At 39.1% G+C, this 22,322-nt stretch overlaps 1 protein-coding gene across 1 annotated transcript in view; it reads right to left on the minus strand.

The window, feature by feature from the left end:
• FBP2 (fructose-bisphosphatase 2) overlaps nt 1-22,322 on the minus strand; it is a 56,186-nt gene continuing 33,864 nt past the window's right edge. The window contains exons 5-7 of the mRNA XM_028531513.2: nt 15,596-15,733; nt 4,333-4,452; nt 1-342 (exon numbers count right to left, since the gene is read on the minus strand). Coding sequence (XP_028387314.1) covers nt 148-342; nt 4,333-4,452; nt 15,596-15,733 — 453 coding nt within the window. The 3' untranslated portion in view covers nt 1-147. The remainder of the gene's footprint in view (nt 343-4,332; nt 4,453-15,595; nt 15,734-22,322) is intronic.

Here is a 22,322-nt window from a genome sequence, read left to right on the forward strand (position 1 = left end):
TGAGTGGTTTGCTGCTGCTTTTCTGTTTGTGATTGGGTGGATGGGCCCTTTGTCACTCATCACCACTGTTTCTGCTTATCATTCATTTAGGGTCCTTAACACACAGGGTACAAGACAAAAAGAATAGGATTTGCACAGTCTGATTCACTACCTGCCTGCCTGGTTTTTTTGTACACAGGTGAGATATTCCTGCACATCATCCGGGGACCCCAGAATTAGGGGAACTCGTTGGTGAATAGCCTCAGGCTTCACATCCAGCACAGGCTGGGTGCCTGTGGTTGCCAAGCCTCCCGCCTGCTCAATGATATAGGCCACAGGATTGCACTCATACAGGAGCCGGAGCTGCAGAGAAAGAGTCAGGCAGACACACTTTGTAAGTTGCCAAAAATCTCAAGCCATGCCCCTGAAGCTTGATGAGGAATTCCTGCTGAACTTCTGTCTTATTAGTCAAATAAGCTCATGCACCTCAGCAGAGAGGGCTGACCTTGATCTAGGCCTTCTAGGAGGCTGGGTATATCAGCTGCTGAGCACCTCTAGTCAGTAAGCTGCTTGACTTATTACTTCAATGATACACCTGCCTCTTCACTTGGGAGAATGAAATCTTGGTACCCTTTTCTCGATGGTTTCATAATGAGGTAAATGATTCTGTAGGCCTGGTTAGGAGACACCGTATGAGAGAAGTCAAGCTTGGATGGGACTGGAAGATCACCTCAGATCTAGGTTGTCTCTCAGGATGACAACAGTGTCCTGGATAGTGGAAAGGAACTCCACATCTCAAGTAAGTGTCAAGTTGCCTACATAGTTTGGCGGTATTGACATTACCTATTTTTTGGCCCTTTTAGACTAAGTTAACTCCCATTGCATAGCATCCTGCACTTTCACTTTCCTAAGAGTTGTGGCAGTGAGGTTCATTTGATATCTGACTTCCTCCTTAGATGCCCTCCCTTGTGGGCATCTATCTTGATTGGTCACTGTGGCATCTCCATTCCCTGATACAAAGAAACTGTCCAAACAAGGCTACCACATACCTTGAACAAGGGCTCCCAATGGAGGGCAGAAATAGGGAGTAAAATCAGCTAATGTCCTGCTTGCCAAACTGTGCACATGGACCTCGGGCTTAGCTGCTTCTGAGCATAGTACTTGTTACCTTTTGTAATAGGCACTATAAAAACTATGAAATGGGTGGGAATAAATGTCTTTTTTGGGGGGTCTATTTCTGTGATTATGTTGTGACTTCTTCCCCAGACTGCCCCCCACCACACACATCACATCACATCACATCACATCACATCACATTCAAGGTTACATTCTAGCTTCACTCTCTGACTAAATTATCACACTATTTTCTCATTCCTTCATAGGTGCAAAATCTGTATTTTTTTAAAAAATTCTCTAATCAGTTTAGAAAGTGATTTACTTGGATCTGTACAGACTTTTCCTTTCTTTTCTCCAGATCCATTTTGAATACATGTTGAAACTACTTGGAGAAACAGTCATATGTGGTGCTGATTTTTAATTTTTTGATATTGCATGGAGAAGAATAAAGTATCTCTAGTCTAAGTTGGAGAGCCAGGCACTCAGGAAAAAGTAAGTTAAGACTCCAGGGCATTTACTTGCCATTCTGGTAAAACAGTGTTCAATGCCCTAACCCTAGACCTCCTGACTTTAGAATTGTGGGCGGCCTGGCAGGGGCATAGAGAAGCCCCAATGCATGTGGACACACTTGAGTCTAGTTTGGTCCCTGATCATCCACAGGAGGGACACTGGAGGCCATGCTGTCCTGGACTGGCCACCAGAAATACTCTGACCTAGCAACTTGTAGAGCTTGGCTCTTTCTTCCCCTTTCCCTGATCCTGGAGGTATGAGGGCAGGGGTTTTGTGGTGTCAAGCAATCAATGAAGTCTCAGGTTGTAACCAATCAAACTTTCTTTGTACCATGTTGATTCAGACACTTCAAAAAGTCATTTAAAAAATAAACACAGCATTCTCACATAGCTTGTCTTGGAGCCAAGGTTTGATCTGACCTTAAAATCTCATTGTTGTGGTAAACTCATCTTAAAACACAATATCAAGGTGTTATGGTGCCTTGGCTTGTAGGCTGTGTGATCTATTTTTTCCCCTGTGGTTAAAATCTACATGGCTCTCCAGAGACAAGCACATACAGGAAAAGAGTCGAACAACCCCTCCCTTTCCCCCTGCTCCCTCATGCAGATGTAGTCACAGAAACCATGATAGTTAAAACATGGAGGTCAGGAACCAATGGTACTTCAAATATTTGTAGTGGTTACAATGTAGTGAATATAGGTCTATATATGGAATTGTACCTCCTTATGAAAATGATTATGTAATTATTTGTGGGTATTTTCTGACAAATTTTAAATCATTTTAATAATTAGTAATAATTTGTCTTAATGTCCTTTCTGTTGGAACTGAATAGTTGGTAAGAATGGTTCTATTTAAGAGTTTCCTCATCTTTTTATGCATACTTTTCTGTACAATAGGTTCATATACATGAGCTTAACACTCACATGAAGAGAAATGCCTGATACACTAATCTACATATTAAAACTCTTCTCTCTCTTCTCATGTGCTGTTAGATTTCTCATCATGGCTTTGAATCAGCCATTCCAATAATTCAAATCTCCCACCCCAATACACACACACACACACACACACACACACGCGTGCAGAGGTGGGGGGCTAGTGGTTAGTGTATTAAATAGAAAATATGGCAATTTTTTATTTTGACTTGCCTACTTATCTATGATTTCTGTGAGTGGCTAAAAATCAGACACCTTTCTAAGGAAGGGTGTATTCAAGATTGATACATTTGAATCATAAGATTCCTACTTGATAATATGAGTATTTTCAGTTTTGTGTCATAAAATTGCTCAAAATCTTTCAGAATCTACCATTCGAGAAATACTGAATGAGTTCAGAGCTGAAGTTCTTTTATTTTGTATCTATATATGTTTTTTACTTTCACCACCCCTGGATCTCTCTAATAATCTCTGCTATTTGTTTAGTTTTAAGATTTTTATCCTTTATTCAAAACACTTCATACATAGCTCATATGTATTCTGTATCTGACATTCTTAATATCTGAAATTCTTGCAATTTAAGTGTATTATTTGTTGTTTTCTCTGTCACTCATGTTATCTTGCTTCCATATGTATTTGTGATTTTTCATAGAAACTAATTGTTGCTTGCTCTTTAATTTTGAGAATCCTGTCAGCTGAAGTTGGGGATATTTTTCTATAAAAAAGATTTGTTTCTGCTTCTGCCAAAAGTTGGAGAGAACCACTAACCCTTACTCTCTTGAGCTTACTTTGAGGGTCTCAGCTTAATGTGAGAGTCTCAGGTTTAGCTCCCTCATCTTTCTAGCAGTCCAAGGCTTGCCATTCTGATCACACAATTAAAATGCTTGGGGAATTGGCCTACAAGGAACCCTGGTCCTCACCTTGCTTACTCTGCAGCTAGTTCATGATTTCTTTCCCACTTTTTGGGAGTCAGGGAATAGACTCAGAAATTTTTCCTATTTACTGTGAGTCCTGAAATGTTTTTTACAGTATATGTTATACAGGATTTAGTTTTTTGCAGTAGAAGGGAGTCCCTTAATATCTTGTTTACTGTAATGCAAGTACCAAAAGTCTATATAACTTGATATCATGTTTTTTAAGTTCTCTTTTAAGCCTTTATCTATGCTAGTAAACATTTATTATTAACATAATATCTATGGTTCCAAAATATTCTATTGCTTTGTTAGACCACTTTTTAATTATCCATTTTTCTATTGGATATTTAGAATATTCCTTTCTTTCTTTCTTTCTTTCTTTCTTTCTTTCTTTCTTTCTTTCTTTCTTTCTTTCTTTCTTTCTTTTTTTCGAAACCTTCTAGGGGATGGTGGACGGACTTCAGGATATCTGTGAATCCCCTGAACACATGTATGATGTATATGTTTACACACATTTTTCTGGGAAGTGGGCCCATAAGTTTCATTAGATTCTCAAAGAGATCTATGACACAATCAGTTGGTGCTGAAACTAAAAGTCATGTGGAAAGTGGGAGATAAACACAGCTGACTCATGGAGAATGATGGGCATGAGGCCAAAGGAAGGAAAGGCCAGAGAAATCACCAATGACAGCTTCAGCCTTCCCCTCCAAACCTACAACAGCTCAAAATTTACTAATGGGAAATATATTTCTTTTCTCCTGCCCAATCACAGAGAGACATACCGAGGACAAGGCAGTAGCTGAAAATCAGGTGTGAACAGAAAGGAAACTCCAACTGGCTCCCTGACCAAATGCAGCCAGTGGACAAAGGAGGATTACCTTGCCCTTTGGATTTTTCTGGTTCGCTGGGTATAGGAAAATCCCTCCATAGACCAGGGTTCGGTGCACATCGGCCACCATGGAGCCCACGTACCTGGCCCCATAGGGAGTACTGCCATCCTAGAAAGCAAAGAAGGAAGAGACAAGATGTAGTGAGTTCTACAATTAGCCAGCACCAGCTCAGGGTTACATGTCCAGTTGTTATGGCCTCTAAGTTCCAGGGGCTTCAGAATTGAAAAACATCATATAATTAAGCATTTCATTCATTAGGAGCTCCCATACCATGACCAGTGATTGAACTCATTAAATATAGGACTACTTAGAGTAAGACACTATATCCTGAAACAGTCTCTGAGAGCAACTGTCAAAAAAAAGGGAAGTATATATTAAAGCAGAATATGCCACCTCAAAATATGCCAATTTGGCATATTGATTATTTTCTTTCTAAGTATATTTTATCAATTATGGTATTACAATTTTCCCAATTTTTTTCTCCCCTTTATCCTCCCTCTGCCCTGCACCATCCACTTCCCAGCATTCCCACTGCCCCCTTAGTTCATGTCCATGGATTGTACATGTAAGTTCCTTGGCTTCTGTGTTTTCTATACTATTCTTAACTTTCCCCCATATATTTTATGCCTACTAATTATGCTTCTTATTCCCTGTACCTTTCCCTCCCAATTCTTCCCTTCCCCCTCTCCACTGATAACCCTCCATGTGATCTCCATTGCTATGGTTCTGTTTCTGTTCTAGTTGTTTGCTTAGTTTTTGCTTTTGTATTTTAGGTTCAGTTGTTGATAGTTATGAGTTTGTTATCATTTTAATGTTCATAGTTTTTGATCCTCTTCTGTTTCTTAGATAAGTTCATTTAACATTTCATATAATACGGAGTTGGTGATGATGAACTCCTTGAACTTGACCTTATCTGAGAAGCACTTTATCTGACCTTCTATTCTAAATGATAGCTTGGCTGGATAGAGTAATCTTGGATGTAGGTCCTCGCCTTTCATGACTTGGAATACTTCTTTCCAGCCCCTTCTTGCCTGCAAGGTTTCTTTTGAGAAATCAGCTGATAGTCCGATGGACAGTCTTTTCTAGGTAACTGTCTTTTTTTCTCTTGCTGCTTTTGAGATTCTCTCTTTATCTTTCATCTTGGCTAATGTAATGATGATATGCCTTGGTGTGTTCCTCCTTGGGTCCAATTTCTTTGGGACTCTCTGGGCTTCCTGGACTTCCTAAAAGTCTATTTCCTTTGCCAGATTGGGGAAGTTTTCCTTCATTATTTGTTCAAATAAGTTTTCAACTTCTTGCTCTTGTTCTCCTTCTGGTACCCTTATGATTTGGCTGTTGGAACATTTAAAGTTGTCCTGGAGGTTCCTAAGTCTCTCATCATTTCTTTGAATTCTGTGTCTTCATTCTGTTCTGTTTGGATGTTTATTTCTTCCTTTTGTTCCAAATCATTGATTTGAATCCCTGTTTCCTTCCCTTCACTGTTGGTCCCCTGTATCTTTTGTTTTATTTCATTTTGGGAAGCCTGCATTCCTTCCTTCATTTGGCGACTGAGCTTAATCAATTCTGTGAGCATCCTGATTTCCAGTGTTTGAACCCTGCATCAGATAGGTTGTCTGTCTCCTTGTTGCTTAGCTCTTTTTCTGGAGTTTTGATCTATTCTTTCATTTGGCCATATTTCTTTGTCTTGGTGCACCAGTCTGGATGAATGTTTGTCAGAGATCCATGTAGTTTGATTTTCTGGCACTTCTGGTTGTTTATTGTTTTTAAACTTGTTCTTATCCTTCTTTTGGTTGTGTGAGGAAGCGAAACACTTCTACCTACACCTCCCTCTTGGCCAGAACTCAGAATATTGATTACTTAAATTAAAGTTATTTAAGAAACAGCTAGTGCAAGAAGGACACTTGGACCCTCCTTTGTTCCTCTGAAAGCAGGAAATAAATCTCCAATGTGAAAGGTACCCTCTCTGCACCAGGAGGGAGAGAGACTTCCTTACCACCAGAGATAGGGAATTTAGGGCTGAGAAGGTTGTGTAAATGAAACTTGTTACTTCCTCACTAATTTACCACCCTTAGATCTAACTTCTTTGTTCTGTCAGTTCCTCACACATTTATTGTTTCTTTGTCTAGAAGTATATAAAATCTGTCTTCTTTGGTCACTTCTATGAGTCTCATATTTTTATTGAATACAAAAATTAAGTTGGTTTTCTCTTCTTAACCTGTATTATGTCAATTTAATTGTTTGACTAGCCAAAGAACCTAGGAGGGAAGAAAAGTTTTCCTCCCCTACAATTCAAAGAGTTCTCAGCAACTCCTTGAAACTTCTTGGCATACCATGCTTCAGAGCACATTTTAGCTTTCTGAGAGCCAGAACTTCATGAACCACTTTTGCACTTACTCCAAGCAATATTTACCACTGGCCAAATGTTAAACAGCTTTAGGAATAATTTTTCATTTAAAATAACATATCAAAATGTTATCATTTAAATGTGTAATCCAAAGAAAAGGTGATCTGAGTTATTATGCATTACCTTCTTCCACTAAACTTTCAAAATCCAATGTGTATCTTACAGCACAACTCAGTTCAGACTGGTCACAGTTCACGTGCTCAGTAGCCACATATGGCTATGGGCTGTTGTGCTTTAAGTGCAGATTTAATTGTAACCTTTTTCTTTTCCAATTTCAAAGTTGTTAAAATGCAGAGTATTCTGTATTGTCTTTTTATAACTAAAAGTAAACCAATATACAGGGTCTGGCAGAGGTAAGGCCTGCTTGAGTGTGGTTGGTAGGGTAATAAAATGGGTGTAATAATTTGTACTTTTATTTTGAACATTTCACCTAAAATGTCATATGGTATGCTTGAGTGTGACATTGTTATGTTACAGAATTACATTCATTTGATTAAAAAAAATGTTATAATAAAAAGGGGGCATTACTTCTGCTGGACCCTGTAGTGAAAAAAAAATTGTTTTCAAAGGGAAGAGATAGAAACAGTGTATAAAAACTATTTTTTCAAGAGAGTTTGGAGGCTATGTATCAAAAAAACAATGGTTAACTAAGGTGACACAGGAAGGAAGGGAGTGTTGTTTGTTTTCTTATATTTAATGAGAGACACTTAAGTGTATTTATAAACCAAGGAAAGGAGACAGAAAGGCAGAATGAGAAAGAAAATACAGGAAAGGGATGTTAAAAATTTGGGAGTAGTCCATCCTTACTCATTGGCTTGGCTCTCTCCTTCTCATAAACAACATTCCCATGTATATTATATTTGTTTTCAGACTTCCTATTCTGATCACTGCTCTGATGCTCTGACTGTTCATGTGCCGGTGCCACATTGTTATAGTTATTGAGGCTTTATAATATCTGGTAGTACCACTATTTCCACCTCACTATCTTTACCCCTTAACATTCTCTTGCATTACCTATTTTTGTTTGTTCATTTTTAGTTTAAAATTGAAAATTAGTTTGTCTAGTCCAAAAAAAAACTTCATGATATTTTCTATTGAGAAATACTAACTCTTAATTGATCCATTCAATTCACATGGGTTACTCTCTCCCATTCTCAAACTAAATGACACCTCAAACTTTACTTTTAAATTTCTGTTAACAGTAGGAAGTTAATGATGAAGAAATATCCTCAAGATGAGAGGCAGTAAAATGGGAAGAGTAGAGTCATGGAAGTCAGAGGAGAAGAAAAATCCAACACAATGGCAGTGATCAATAATTCCAAATGCTCAAAGAGAATGAATAATATATAGTCAGAAAAGTTTTAGTGAACTTTACCACAAGGAAGTCATTATTAACTTTGATAAGAACAGTTCCCATGAAGTTGTAGGGGCAAAGGCCCAATTTTAGAGGACTGGATAGTAGAAAAGGAATTGGAAACAATGAATCATTTATGTGTGTGTAAATGTGTGAGTGTGTGCATCTTTGAGTGTGAATGTGTTCATTGCAATGTAATGGAGAGGGTTTTGACATTGGCTGGAGCCACAAAAGTAGGTGGAAGGCAGAATTTTAGGATGAAAAAGATATATATTTACAGGCTGAGAGGAAGTAACTAGTAGAGAACAAAAGGATTAAAATATAGGAGAAGGAAGATGGAGCGAAGATGAAGAGATGGGGCCAAGAGCACAGGCAGGAAGATGAACCCTGGACCTGAGGTCATTTGAAAAGGAAGAGATTGTCATCTGTTTGCAGGTGTGAGATGGAGAGCTGATGGGATATGTTTTCTCTGTCAGATAGAACCAAGGTCAAATACAAGATGCTGAGAGGCACCATCAGACTGGTAAACATGGTGACTGAAATTGTAGTACCACCATCTGCTTGGATGTATTCTTCAGTGCATGCATTGGAATGAAGGGTCAACTGGAGATTAATTCAGGGTCAGAAGAATGTTGAAGGATAAGGAGGTAAGCGAGTAGAAGAAGCAGGTAGATTGATACAATTAGTCGTAAGTTAGGCTATTGGGGTATCACTAAAGTCAGAAGAGGAACAATGGACAGGGATAAAAGAACACTGACAATACATGGGACAAAGAGGAAGAATAAAGGGACATGATAAACTCCACATCATGGCTGGGGACATGGCAGTATACTATGAACCAAACATTTTTGTCCCTCTAAAACTCATGTATTAAAATCCTAACCCCAATGCTATGATTATAGAAAGTGAAGACTGGGAGATGATTAGGTAATGAGGATGGCACCCTCTTGAATGGTGTCAGTGTCTTCTAAAAAATCCCTGAGAGCTCCTTCACCTTTTTTACCACATGAGAATGCAGTATGAAGATGGCCGTCCATGAATCAGGAAGAGAGTTCTCACCAGACACCAAATCTGCCAGCACCTTTATCTTTGGCTTCTAGTCTCCAGAACTGGGAGGAATAAATTTCTGCTGTTTATAAGCTGCCCAGTCTATGGGTATTCTATTATTACAGTCCAAACAGTGAAAATAGAGTGTAAGAAATATGACAAGTTAGGGGGTTGTTTGAAGAGTAAACATGAAAGTCTACAGTTTCATAATTCAGCAGTTCCTAAGAACTAATAATCCCTAGGATTTAGGTATAGAAACAGCTAGATGAATTGAATGGAGATGAATATATCTGGAGCTAAGGCACTATATGAACCAGCTACTGAATGGACCCATGGAATCTGAAATCTCTCCAGATGTTGGCAGAAGTCAGAGTGCAGAGAGATACTAAGTTACATAGTTTTGATGAGAGTCATGAAGAGACCACATTGCATAACAATGCTTTCAAACTTAAAAAAAAAACATGTTATGACAAAATACAGTGTGCAACCAAACACACACACATGGCTGAAATAAAAGAAGTGTTTTTCACAGGTTCTGGCCAAGATGGAGGCATAGGTGGATACTCCATACCTCCATGCACAACCAAGATAGGGACAACAACAGCTTAGGACCAGAATAACATCCAGAAATGAGAGAAAATTGATCTGAATAAAAGTCAGACAACCAAGAAGTTGAATTAGACCTGTGCATCCAGATCGGTAGGAGGGGCGGAGATGAGCAGCCAGGCATGGGTCGTGGTGCTGAGAGCTGAGAGGGGTGGGACCGGGCGAGTAAGGCCCGGGGGTGGGGGCACATAAGTCATCAGGGGCACCCAAGACCACAGCGGGTGGGCCCTGAGTGCACAGGTAGCAGCTGGCAGACCCCAGCCTAGGGGTGGCAACCAGCAACCAGCAGACCCAGTGAGGTAGCGATTGCAAAGCAAGGCAGTGCATGCAACTCAGGATCACAGCACTGGGAAATAGAGCCTCGGGACACTGATTGAGGAAACCTGTGGGAGTTGAGGCACACGGAGGGACACCCAGCCTCACAGGGGAGGTTCTTGGAGGGTCCCTTGGCATGCACAAGCCCACCCACATGGGAATTGGCACCAGAGGGGCCCAGTTTGCTTGGGGGAAGCAGCAGAGGGGACTGAGGTCCCTCAGAGAATGGAGCAACCGCCATTGTTCCCTCTCGACCCCGCCCCCACATACAACATCTCAATCCAGTGACTGGGGTGCCCTGCCCTGGTGAACACCTAAGGCTCTGCCCCTTACTGTAACAGGTGTGACCAGACACCGCCCCCCCCCCCCAAAAAAAAAGAGAGAGAGAGAGAGAGATGGCTCAAACAGAACAAATCAAAGTCCCAGAAACCATCCTTTGGAGCGACCAAGAGATAGCTAACCTATCAGATGCACAGTTCAAAACACTGGTGATCAGGATGCTCACAGAATTGGTTGATTTTGGTCGCAAATTAGATGAACAAATGCAGACTACGATAAGAGAAATGAAGGAAAATGCACAGGGAACCAATAGTGATGGGAAGGAAACTGGGATTCAAATCAATTGAGTGGACCAGAAGGAAGGAAAAAACATACAATCAGAAAAGAATGAAGAAACAAGAATTCAAAAAAAATGAGAAGTTTAGGAACCTCCAGGACATCTTTAAACATTCCAACATCTGAATTATAGGGATACCAGAAGAGAAGAGGAAGAGTCAGAAATTGAAAACTTATCTGAAGAAATAATGAAGGAGAACTTCCCCAATCTGGCAAGGGAAATAGACTTCCAGGAAGTCCAGGAAGCTCAGAGAGTCCCAAAGAAGCTGGACCCAAGGAGGAACACACCAAGGCACATCATCATTACATTAGCCAAGGCAAAAATGAAGGAGAGAATCCTAGAAGCAGCAAGAGATAAGGAGACAGTAACCTACAAAGGAGTTCCCATCAGACCGTCAGCTGATTTCTCAAAAGAGACCTTACAGGCAAGAAGGGGCTGGAGACAAATATTCCAAGTCATGAAAGACAAGGACCTACATCCAAGATTGCTCTATCCAGCAAAGCTTTCATTTAGAATGGAAGGGCAGATAAAGTGCTTCTCAGATAAGGTCAAGTTAAAGGAGTTCATCATCACCAAGCCCTTATTTTATGAAATGTTAAAGGAACTTATCTGAGAAAAGAAGATAAAAAAACATGTATAGTAAAATGACAGCAAACTCACAATTAACAACCACACCTAAAACAAAACCAAAAGAAACTAAGCAAACAACTAGAACAGGAACAGAACCGCAGAAAAGATGACATGGAGGGTTAGCAACAGGGGAGTGGGAGGAGGAGAGAATAGGAAAAGGTACAGAGAATAAGTAGCACAGATGGTAGGTAGAAAATAGACAGGAGGAAGGCAAGAATAATATGGAAAATGTAGAAGCTAAAGAACTTATGACACATGGACATGAACTAAAGGGGGGAATGTGGGTGGGAGAGGGTGTACAGGGTGGAGAGGAGTGAAGGGGGAAATGGGACAACTGTAATAGCACAATCAATAAAATATATTTTAAAATGTAAAAAAATAAAAGAAGTGTTTTTCAAAAATAATTATTTTATTTACTAATTTTTATTCTATTCTTTTCTAGTCATTCCATTCTGTTTCATTCAATTAAGTTCTGTTCTATTTCATTTAAAAATAAATGCTAGTTACAACTGCCTACACTTTCGTGCCCAATAATGTGTTGCACAGCATCCATGGGCTCTGGATCCAGGCCATCTAGATTTTAGTCCTGGGTTTTTCAATTATTAGTAAGATCACCTTAGATAAGTTACTTGACTGTTCACTTGGAACAGCATCTGACACAATATATACTAGCTACAGTTATCAATGTGGAGTAAAAGTGTGCAATCAGCATTAGCAAAAGCTGCTATTGTCAGGAACAAAGATAGCAAAGGAGGATGCTCTCTGTGATGTGGCAGAAAGGAAAGGGATTAGCTGCACCACTTCCCACCTACTGGGGTGTGTGTGGTGTGTGAGAGAATGGCAGCCAGAACACACAGATCCTGAGGGGAAGCAATGGCCTCAGGAGCAAACAGGAATGAGAGGAACACTGTGTCTGCTCACACCAGAGCAGAGCTTCCAGAAGGCAAAGATTTTGGAGAAAAAGGAGGCTTCTTTGTCAAAGTGGAATGATTTCTTTTCTTTTTTGGGTGTAAAAGTGATGATTTATTTTAAAATAGAAAAAATAAATACATAAAATAGAAAAAGAAATCACAACATATTACAAAACTTTTAAAGCTATACTATATTAAATTATGGTAAACAATATAAAATCTCCAAAAAGAAAATGCTATTTTTATTAATTAACTACCCGATAAACTTTTTCCCCTTAACCTTTTCCTGGTCTCATACTCTTTGGCTTCTTCAAAATATGCTTTTGTAATAATTTCTACAAAAAGAATTGCTGTTCAGAAACACAGGATCATTGCACATATTCACACAATGCAGAGAAAATGAGGAACCCTATAACCTCAACTTCCAGAAACCACTATTAAAACAATGGCTCATTCTTTGGAGATATTTTATGCATATATAGATACTATATGCATATATTTGTGTGCATAAATATATACATACATATATATGTATGGTTATTACAGGAAATACTTTATTTCTTTCACTGAATATTTTGTGAACATTTTCACTATCAATATATGAAGAAGGACTTACCTTTCTAATAGATGAGCAGGCATGTAGCACAATAGTCACTGGGACATTGTGAATGCCCACAATATATTAATTCACCCTGATGAACTGATACTTTGGTTATTTCTTTTGTTGTTGTTATAAACAATGTTGCAACGAGATATTCTTGTGCATTTATCTCTTTTCATTTGACCTATTAGTTTCCTAGGACAAATTCCTGGAGTAATTTAGGATAAACTGCTGAGTCAAAAGGTATGGATATTTAAATTTAAAATCATATTGCCAGATTGCTCTCCAAAAAGGTTGTGGTATTTGTTTTCCTTAACAATTTATGAGAGTGCTTATTTTCTCACATCACTGAACACTACTCATCTTTTTAAGGCTTTGCCAATATCCCATATAAAAATGATCTTGCATTTTTAAGTTGCATTTTTATTAGTACCTTCCCACATGCTGATAGGATATCTATGTGTCTTCTGTGACTTGCATGATTTTCTATTTGGGGCTTGCTTATCCTTGTGTCCTTGTGTTATGACTTATAAGGGTCCTCAGGTAGTTACACTAGTCACCTGTTGTTAGTCCTATGTGTGGTGATTACTTTTTTCTTCAGTTTCCAACTTTTCCTTCAAAAAGATTTATGGAGTATTTTTTGGCATAAGAGCTTATTTTTTAGAGATAAACTATACATTTTCCCTTAGGTTCTAAAGAAGGCACTTTTTAGCCTAGAATTGGAACCACTATGAACTAATCTCTATGACTGGGAACTTATAAATCACTTTGAGTTTATCACCCTCACAATTTATATCCTTTAGTTTTGCCCTCAAGACATCTGATCAGTTTGTGTGTTATGGCAAATAGTACCTCACAAAGGAGAAACATAGGAAATTGCACTTCTGAGATTTTCATTTATAAAGCACCCAGAAACATATGAAAGGATGCTCAGCATCACTAGCTATCAGATAGATGCAAATTAAAATCACAATGTCATATCACCTCACACAGGTCAGAATGGCCATCATAAACAAATCAACAAACAACAAGTGCTGGAGAGGTTGTGGAGAAAAGGAAACCCCAGTACATTGTTGGTGGGAATGCAGACTGGTGCAGCCACTGTGAAAAGCAGTATGGAATTTCCTCAGAAAACTAAAAATTGAACAGCTTTTTTGACCTGGGAATCCTGCTGCTGGGATTATACTCCAAGAACCCTGAAACATCAGTTCAAAAGAACCTATGTACCCCAATGTTCATAGCAGCACAATTAACAATAACCAAGTTCTGGAAGCAAACTAAGTGCTCATCAGCAAATGAGTGGATCAAAAACTGTGGTACATTTACACAATGGAATTCTATGCAGCAGAAAGAAAGAAGGAGCTTCTACCCTTCGTGACAACATGGATGGAACTGGAGAGCATTATGATAAGTCAGGGGTGTCAAACTTATTTTCACCAGGGGCCATATCAGCCCGGTGGTTGCCTTTAAAGGGCCAAATGAAATTTTAGCCTGTATAAATGTAACTACTCCTTAACAGTTAAGTGAGAGCTCAGCACAGCCACTGGGTAGAAACAAGGTGCCAGGCTGAATAAAGCAACGTGGAAGGCCAGCGGGCCTTGTGTTTGCCACCTGTATGCTAAGTGAAATAAGCCAGGCAATGAAAGACAAATACCATATGATCTCACCTATAAGTGGAACCTAATCAACAAAACAAGCAAGAAAAATAGAACCAGAGACATTGAAACAAACAACAAACAGACAGTGACCAGAGAGGAAGGTGGGGATAACAGGGGAAAGAAGGGGAAGGGTCATCAAGGAACATGTATAAAGGACCCATGGAGAAAGCCAAAGGAGGGTAGGATTGAGGGTGGGGCAAGGGAAAGTGGTGGTGGGGAAAAGGAGACAACTGTAAGTGAACAACAATAAAAAATATAAAGGGAAAAAAGAAAAAGAGAAGTAAACTCTTCAAAGCTCAGTTTGAGGCAGCAAAGTCAGGTCCCAGCATCCTGTTGAATGAGTGTCGCCTGGTCCCATGCAATCCCACGAGGAGCATCCAGGGGCAGCCAGGTCAGCATCCTATTCCACTGTGTGAAAAGGGGCCTCTTATCACATTCCCCATTTAGTGAGGGGAGGTCCCACTTGGAAACGACCTTTTATTCTACTTCTAGTTTAGGCCAGATCTCACACTTGATCTGGAAATTCTTCAACTATGTTCCCATTCCTGCCTTAAAAGTTCTCTCTGTATGGTGGCTTAATAGATTATTGGGGTTGTATTAATAGCCACATGAAGTCCAGAACTTGGTGATCACATTGAGAATCAAAAAGCTTCTTAAAACTTGGGGTAAAAACAAGGCCTCAACATTAGAGCATATGAATGAGACTTTCCAACATAATTATACCCTCTGAAAAGCAAATATAACTGAGTGAATTATACCCTCTGAAATTATACCCTCTGAAAAGCAAATATAACCTGCTACCAAAATCTGTACAGGTAGCAGCCCAGAAAACAAATGACTTGAGAAAGGTTCTGGCCTGAACCTCTGAATTTTGAAAATATGGGCTCATTATAAACAATTCCTCCTGAAAAAACTCAACTGGGGAATATTATCTTTAATAGATAAACTTTAGCTGTAAAAGGTATTAATTGCTTATAAAGGCAGAGTCTGCCACACCCATACCAAACAGAGCCACAGAGTAGCACCAACCTGTTGTCCAGACCCTTGGAGCCACCATGGAAACAGGAACCCACTGAGATAGCATTCTGCCATAGGTTTTCTTCACTCACCTCAGGAAATTTCTTTTTCTGCACATATTCCATGGTGGCAGCATCAAAATACTTGGCATAGCCTTCATTGAGGCTGTAAATCTTTCCTTTCTTTTTAATTTTGACCTCTTTTTCCACCAGAATGAACTCACCGAGAGCCTAGAAAGTTGAACAAAAATACCAGTAAGAAGAGAGATGCTAGAAGCCAACAGCACACTCCCCAACACTTAGAAAACATTCAAATATGTGGGCACCCTGGAAGGACCCAAGGCATTGCCAGGTCCTCCAGAAGCCTGCCAGTGATATTTTTATGAGTTGTATAAAGAGCAGTGACAATATTGAGTCACCTATACTACTAATTTATAAGGAACCTAGCTGTATTGATCCCCCAAGTTATAACCCTCAGTTAATCCTAATATTTTCAGAAACACCTGGGCCATCAGCAATGAGAGGAAGAAGTTATACAGGTAAGATTGATCATAAATGTATGGATACAGTTCAACCACTATTTTGTGGTCCAGCTATTATATCATAATGATTTAATTTTGGAAGCCATTAAAAGTTCCTAGTATCACAGTGACTCTTTTTTTAATATATTTTACTGATTATGCTATTACAGTTGTTCCATTTTCCCCCCTTTATTCTCCTCTGTCCTGCACACCCCCTCCCATGCACATTCTCCCCCTTTAGTTCATGTCCAGGGGTCATACATATAAGTTCCTTCACTTCTATATTTCCTACACTATTCTTAACCTTCCTGTCTATTTTCTGCCTGCCATTTATGTTACTTAGTCCCTGTACCTTTTCCCTCTCTATGTTCCTCCCACACCCCTGCTGATAACCCTCCATGTGATCTCCATTTCTGTGGTTCTGTTCCTGTTGTAGTTGCTTGCTTACTTCATTTTTGTTTTTGTTTTTTTAGGTCCAGTTGTTGATAGTTGTGAGCTTGTTGTCATTTCACTGTACATATTTTTTATCTTCTTTTTCTCAGGTAAGTTCCTTTAACATTTCATAAAATAAGGGCTTGGTGATGATGAACTCCTTGAACTTGACCTTATCTGAGAAGAACTTTATCTTCCCTTCCATTCTAAATGAAAGCTTTACTGGATAGAACAATCCTGGATGTAGTATGACTTGGAAAACTTCTTTGCAACCCCTTCTTGCCTGTAAGGTTTCTTATGAGAAATCAGCTGACAGTTTTATGGGAACTCCTTTGTAGGTAACTGTCTCCTTTTCTCTTGCTGCTTTTAAGATTCTCTCCTTATCTTTCATCTTGGGCAATGTATTTATGATGTGCCTTGGTGTGTGCTTCCTTGGGTCCAACTCCTTTGGGACTCTAAGCTTCCTGGACTTCCTGGAAGTCTATTTCCTTTGCCAGATTGGGGAGGTTCTCCTTCATTATGTCTTCAAATAAGTTTTCCATTTCTTGTTCTTCCTCTTCTCTTTCTGGCATTACTATGATTCAGATGTTGGAATATTTAAAGTTGTCCTGGAGGTTCCTCAGCCTCTCCTCATTTTTTGTTTGTTTGTTTGTTTGTTTGTTTTGAATTCTTGCTTTTTCATTCTGTTCTGGTTGAATTTCTTTCTTCTGCTCCAAACCATTGATTTGAGTCCTGGTTGCCTTCCCTTCACTGTTGGTTCCCTGTACATTTTCCTTTCTTTCACTTTTCATAGCCTTCATTTTTTCCTCTGTTTTGTGACCAAGCTCAACAAATTCTGTGAGCTTCCTGATTGTCAGTGTTTTGAACTGTGCATCTAATAGGTTGGCTATCTCCTCATTGCTTAGCTGTAATTTTTTCTGGAGCTTTGATGTGTTCTTTCATTGAGGCAATTTTTTTTGTCTTGGTGCACCTGTCATGTAGTAAGGGGTAGAGCCTTAGGTGTTCACCAGGGCAGGGCAACTCAAGTTGCTGTGCTTGACACTTTCAGTGAGGGAGGGTCCTAAGAGGGAACAGTACCACTTGCTCTGCTCTCTGCTGGCTTTCAGTCACTTCTGGGGCTACCCACAAGCAAATTGGCCTTTCTGGTGCTGTTTCCTGGGTGGGTAAGTTTGTGTACATGCTAGGACCCTATGGGTCTCTCCAGCAAACTCTCCTGTGAGTCTGAAAGTTTCTCCCAATGCCACAACCCTCCCAGGTTTTTTTTCAGTCAGAACTTTTTTTTTTAATTTTATTTTAATCATTGTTCAAGTACAGTTTTCTCCCATTTACTCCCATCCCAGCCCACCCACCCAACCCTCCCCACTTCCCTCCCATTACCCCCTACCCCTAGTTTTTGTCCATGTGTCCTTTAAATTTGTTCCTGTAAACCCTACCGATTCCCCCCTGAAATTCCCTCTTCTCTCTCCTCTGGTCACTGTCAGTCTGTCCCCTATTTCAGTGTCTTTGGTTATATTTTGCTTGTTTCTTTGTTTTGTTGTTTAGGTTCCTGTTAAAGATATCATGTGGTATTTGTCTTTCACTGCCTGGCTTGTTTCGCTTAGCATAATGCTTTCCAGCTCCATCCATGCTGTTGCAAAGTATAGGAGCTCCTTCTTTCTTTCTGCAGCATAGAATTCCATTGTGTAAATATACCATAGTCTTTTGATCCATTCATTTACTGATGGGCATCTAGGTTGCTTCCAGCACTTAGCTATTGTAAATCGTGCTGCTATGAACATCGGGGTGCAAAGGTTCTTTTGTATCGGTGTTTTAGGGTTCTTAGGATATAGTCCCAGCAGTGGAATTGCTGGGTCAAAAGGCAGATCCATTTTTAGTTTTCTGAGAAAGTCCCATACTGCTTTCCATAGTGGTTGTACCAGTCTGCAGTCCCACCAACAGTGCACTAGGGTCCCCTTTTCTCCACAGCCTCTCCAACAGTTGCTGTTGGTTGCTTTGTTTATGATGGCCATTCTGACTGGTGTGAAGTGGTATCTCATTGTGGTTTTAATCTGCAACTCTCTGATAGCTAGCGATATTGAACATCTTTTCACGTGTCTTTGGATTTTCTGTATGTCCTCCTTGGAGAAGTGTCTGTTCAAGTCCTTTGCCCATTTTTTAATTGGGTTACTTGTCTTCTTAGAATGGAGTCATGTAAGTTCTTTATATATTTTGGAGATTAAGCCCTTGTCTGAGGTATCATTGGCAAATATGTTTTCCCATACAGTTAGTTCTCTTTTTCTTTTGATACTGTTTTCTTTAGCTGTGCAAAAGCTTTTTATTTTGATGAGGTCCCATTTCTTTATTCTTTCCTTTATGTCCCTTGCTCTAGGAGACATGTCAGTAAAAAAGTTTCTGGGTGAAATATCTGAGATTTTCCTACCTACATTCTCTTCTAGGACTTTAATGGTGTCACGGTTTATATTTAAGTCTTTTATCCACCTTGAATTTATTTTTGTATAAGGTGTAAGTTGGTGCTCGAGTTTCATTTTTTTGCACGTAGCTGTCCAGTTCTCCCAACACCATTTGTTGAAGAGGCTATTTTTATTCCATTTTATGTTGCTGCTTCCTTTGTCAAATATTAATTGACCGTAGAGACTTGGGTTTATTTCTGGGCTCTCTGTTCTGTTCCATTGATCCATGTGCCTGTTTTTATGCCAGTACCAGGCTGTTTTGATTACAGTGGCCTTGTAGTATAGTTTAGTGCCAGGTATTGTGATGCCCCCCTACTTTACTATTCTTTCTCAAAATTGCAGGAGCTATTCGGGGTCATTTATGGTTCCATAAATTGTTGAAGTGTTTGTTCTATGTCTGTGAAATATGTCATTGGTACTTTAATAGGAATTGCATTGAATGTGTAAATTGCTTTTGGTAGTATGGACATTTTGATGATATTAATTCTTCCAATCCATGAACACGGTATATGTTTCCATTTGTTTGTGTCTTCCTTGATTTCTCTCCTCAGTGTTATGTAGTTTTCTGAATACAGGTCTTTTACCTCTTTGGTTAGGTTTCTTCCTAGGTATTTTATTTTTCCTTTTGCTATTTCAAATGAGAGTTTTTTCTTGATTTCTGCTTCTGCTGTTTCATTGTTGGTGTACAGAAATGCCTTTGATTTCTGGATATTGACTTTGCATCCTGCTGTTTTGCCAAATGCATTTATTAGGTCAAGCAGTTTTTTGGTGGAGTCTATAGGATTTTCTATGTACACTATCATGGCATCTGCAAACAGTGACAGTTTTGTTTCCTCCTTTCCGATTTGGATGCCTTTTATTTCTTTTTCTTGTCTGATTGCTGTGGCTAAAACTTCCAGTACTATATTGAATAGAAGTGGTAAAAGTGGACAGCCTTGGCTTGTTCCTGACCTTAGTGGAAAAGATTTTAATTTTTGCCCATTGAGTATAATGTTGGCTGTAGGTCTCTCATATATGGCATTATTATGTTGAGGAATACTCCCTCTATTCCCACTTTGCTGAGTGTTTTTATCATAAATGGTTGCTGTACCTTATCAAATGCTTTTTCTGAATCTATTGATATGATCATGTGGTTTTTGTCTTTGCTTTTGTTTATGAGATGTATTACATTTACTGATTTGCGAATATTGTACCATCCTTGCATACCTGGAATGAATCCCACTTGGTCATGGTGTATGATCTTCTTAATGTACTGTTCGATGCGGTTTGCCAGTATTTTGTTGAGGATTTTAGCGTCTATTTTCATCAGTGATATTGGCCTGAAGTTTTCTTTCTTTGTTTTGTCTTTATCTGGTTTTGGAATTAGGATGATGTTGGCCTCATAAAAAGAGTTTGGGAGTCTTCCAACTTTTTGGATATTTTGAGATAGTCTGTGAAGGATAGGGATTAGCGCTTCCTTAAATACTTTGTAGAATTCTCCTGTGAAACCATCTGGTCAAGGGCTTTTGTGTGTTGGGAGTTTTTTGATTACCGCTTCAATTTCTTTTGCTGTTATTGGTTTGTTCAGGTTTTCTGCTTCTTTTTTATTGAGTTTTGGAAGATTATATTTTTCTAGAAATTTGTCCATTTCATCTAGGTTTTCAAATTTCTTGGCATACAGTTCTTCATAGTAATTTCTTACAATCCTTTGTATTTCTGTGGTATCTGTTGTAATCTCTCCTCTTTCATTTCTGATTGTGTTTATATGGGTCTTCTCTCTTTTTTTCTTGATGAGTCTGCTTAAAGGCTTCTCGATTTTGTTTATCTTTTCAAAGGACCAGCTCTTGGATTCATTGATCTTTAGAATTGTGCTTTTAGTCTCTATGTCATTTAATTCTGCTCTGATCTTGGTTATTTCCTTCCTTCTGCTTGCTCTGGGCTGTCTTTGTTGCTGTTCCTTGAGTTCTTGTAGACATAGCATTAGGTTGTTTGTTTGGAATGTTTCTAACTTTTTTAGGTGGGCCTGTATCGGTATGAACTTCCCTCTCAGGACTGCCTTGGCTGTGTCCCATAAGTTTTGGGTTGTTGTGAGTTCGTTTTCATATGTTTCCAGAAACCTTTTGATTTCTTCCCTAATATCATTCTTGACCCATTCATTGTTTAATAGCATGCTATTTAATCTCCTTGAATTTGAGTGTTTTGGGTTTTTTTCCTTGGGGTTGGTTTCTAGTTTCAGTCCCTTGTGATCCGAGAAAATGCTGGGCATGATTTCAATTTTTTTGAAATTGTTGAGGCTTGTGTTGTGTCCTATCATGTGGTCAATCTTTAAAAATGTTCCATGTACATTTGAAAAAAATGTGTATTTAGCTTCTTTGGGATGGAGGGTTCTGTATATATCAGTAAAGCCCATTTCATCTAGGGTATTGTTCAATGGCACAATATCTTCGTTGATATTTTGTTTGGAAGATCTGTCCATTTTTGATAGTGGGGTGTTAAAATCTCCCATTATAATTGTGTTGCTGTCCATATCTTTCTTGAAGTCCTCTAAGATTTTCTTTATGTATTTGGGTGCTCCTATGTTGGGTCCATATATATTTATGATATTTACGTCTTCGTGGTGGATTCTTCCCTTGAGTACTATGAAGTGACCTTCTGGGTCTCTCTTTACGGACCTTTTTTGGAAGTCTGTTTTGTCAGATATGAGTATTGCTACCCCGGCTTTTTTTTTCCTGTCCATTTTCTTGGAAAATTTGTTTCCAGCCCTTCACTTTCAGCCTGTGCAGATCTTTTATCCTGAGGTGGGTCTCTTGTAGGCAGCATATGTGTGGGTCATGTTTTCTTATCCAATCAGCTATTCTATGTCTTTTGATTGGAGCATTTAATCCATTTACATTTAAGGTTATTATTGATAGGTACTTATTCATTACCTTTTATATACGTGTTACTGTCTCACTCTCTATTTTCCTTTCTCTCCTTAAAGCAGTCCCTTTAGCATCTCTTGCAGAGCTAGTTTAGTGGAGGTGTATTCTTTTAGACTTCTTTTGTCTGAGAAGCTTCTTATTTGGCCTTCTATCTTGATTGAGAGCCTTGCTGAGTAAAGTAGTCGTGGTTGCAGGCCTCTGGTTCTCATTACTTGGATTATTTCTTGCCATTCTCTTCTGGCTTGAAGTGTTTCCATTGAGAAGTCAGCTGTTAGCCTTATTGGGGCTCCCTTGTATGTTACTTCGTGTTTCTCCCTCGCTGCCTTTAAGATTCTCTCTTTGTCTTAAAATTTTGCCATTTTAATTATGATGTGTTTTGAGGTGGGCCACTTTGGGTTCCTCTTGATTGGGACTTTCTGTGTTTCCTGGATTTGTGTGACTTTTTCTCTCATCAAATTAGGGAAGTTTTTCATCATTACTTTTTCAAATAGGTTTTCTATTCCTTGTTCTTCTTCTT

The sequence above is a fragment of the Phyllostomus discolor genome, chromosome 3, assembly GCF_004126475.2.
Source record: "Phyllostomus discolor isolate MPI-MPIP mPhyDis1 chromosome 3, mPhyDis1.pri.v3, whole genome shotgun sequence".
Classification (NCBI taxonomy): Eukaryota; Metazoa; Chordata; class Mammalia; order Chiroptera; family Phyllostomidae; genus Phyllostomus; species Phyllostomus discolor.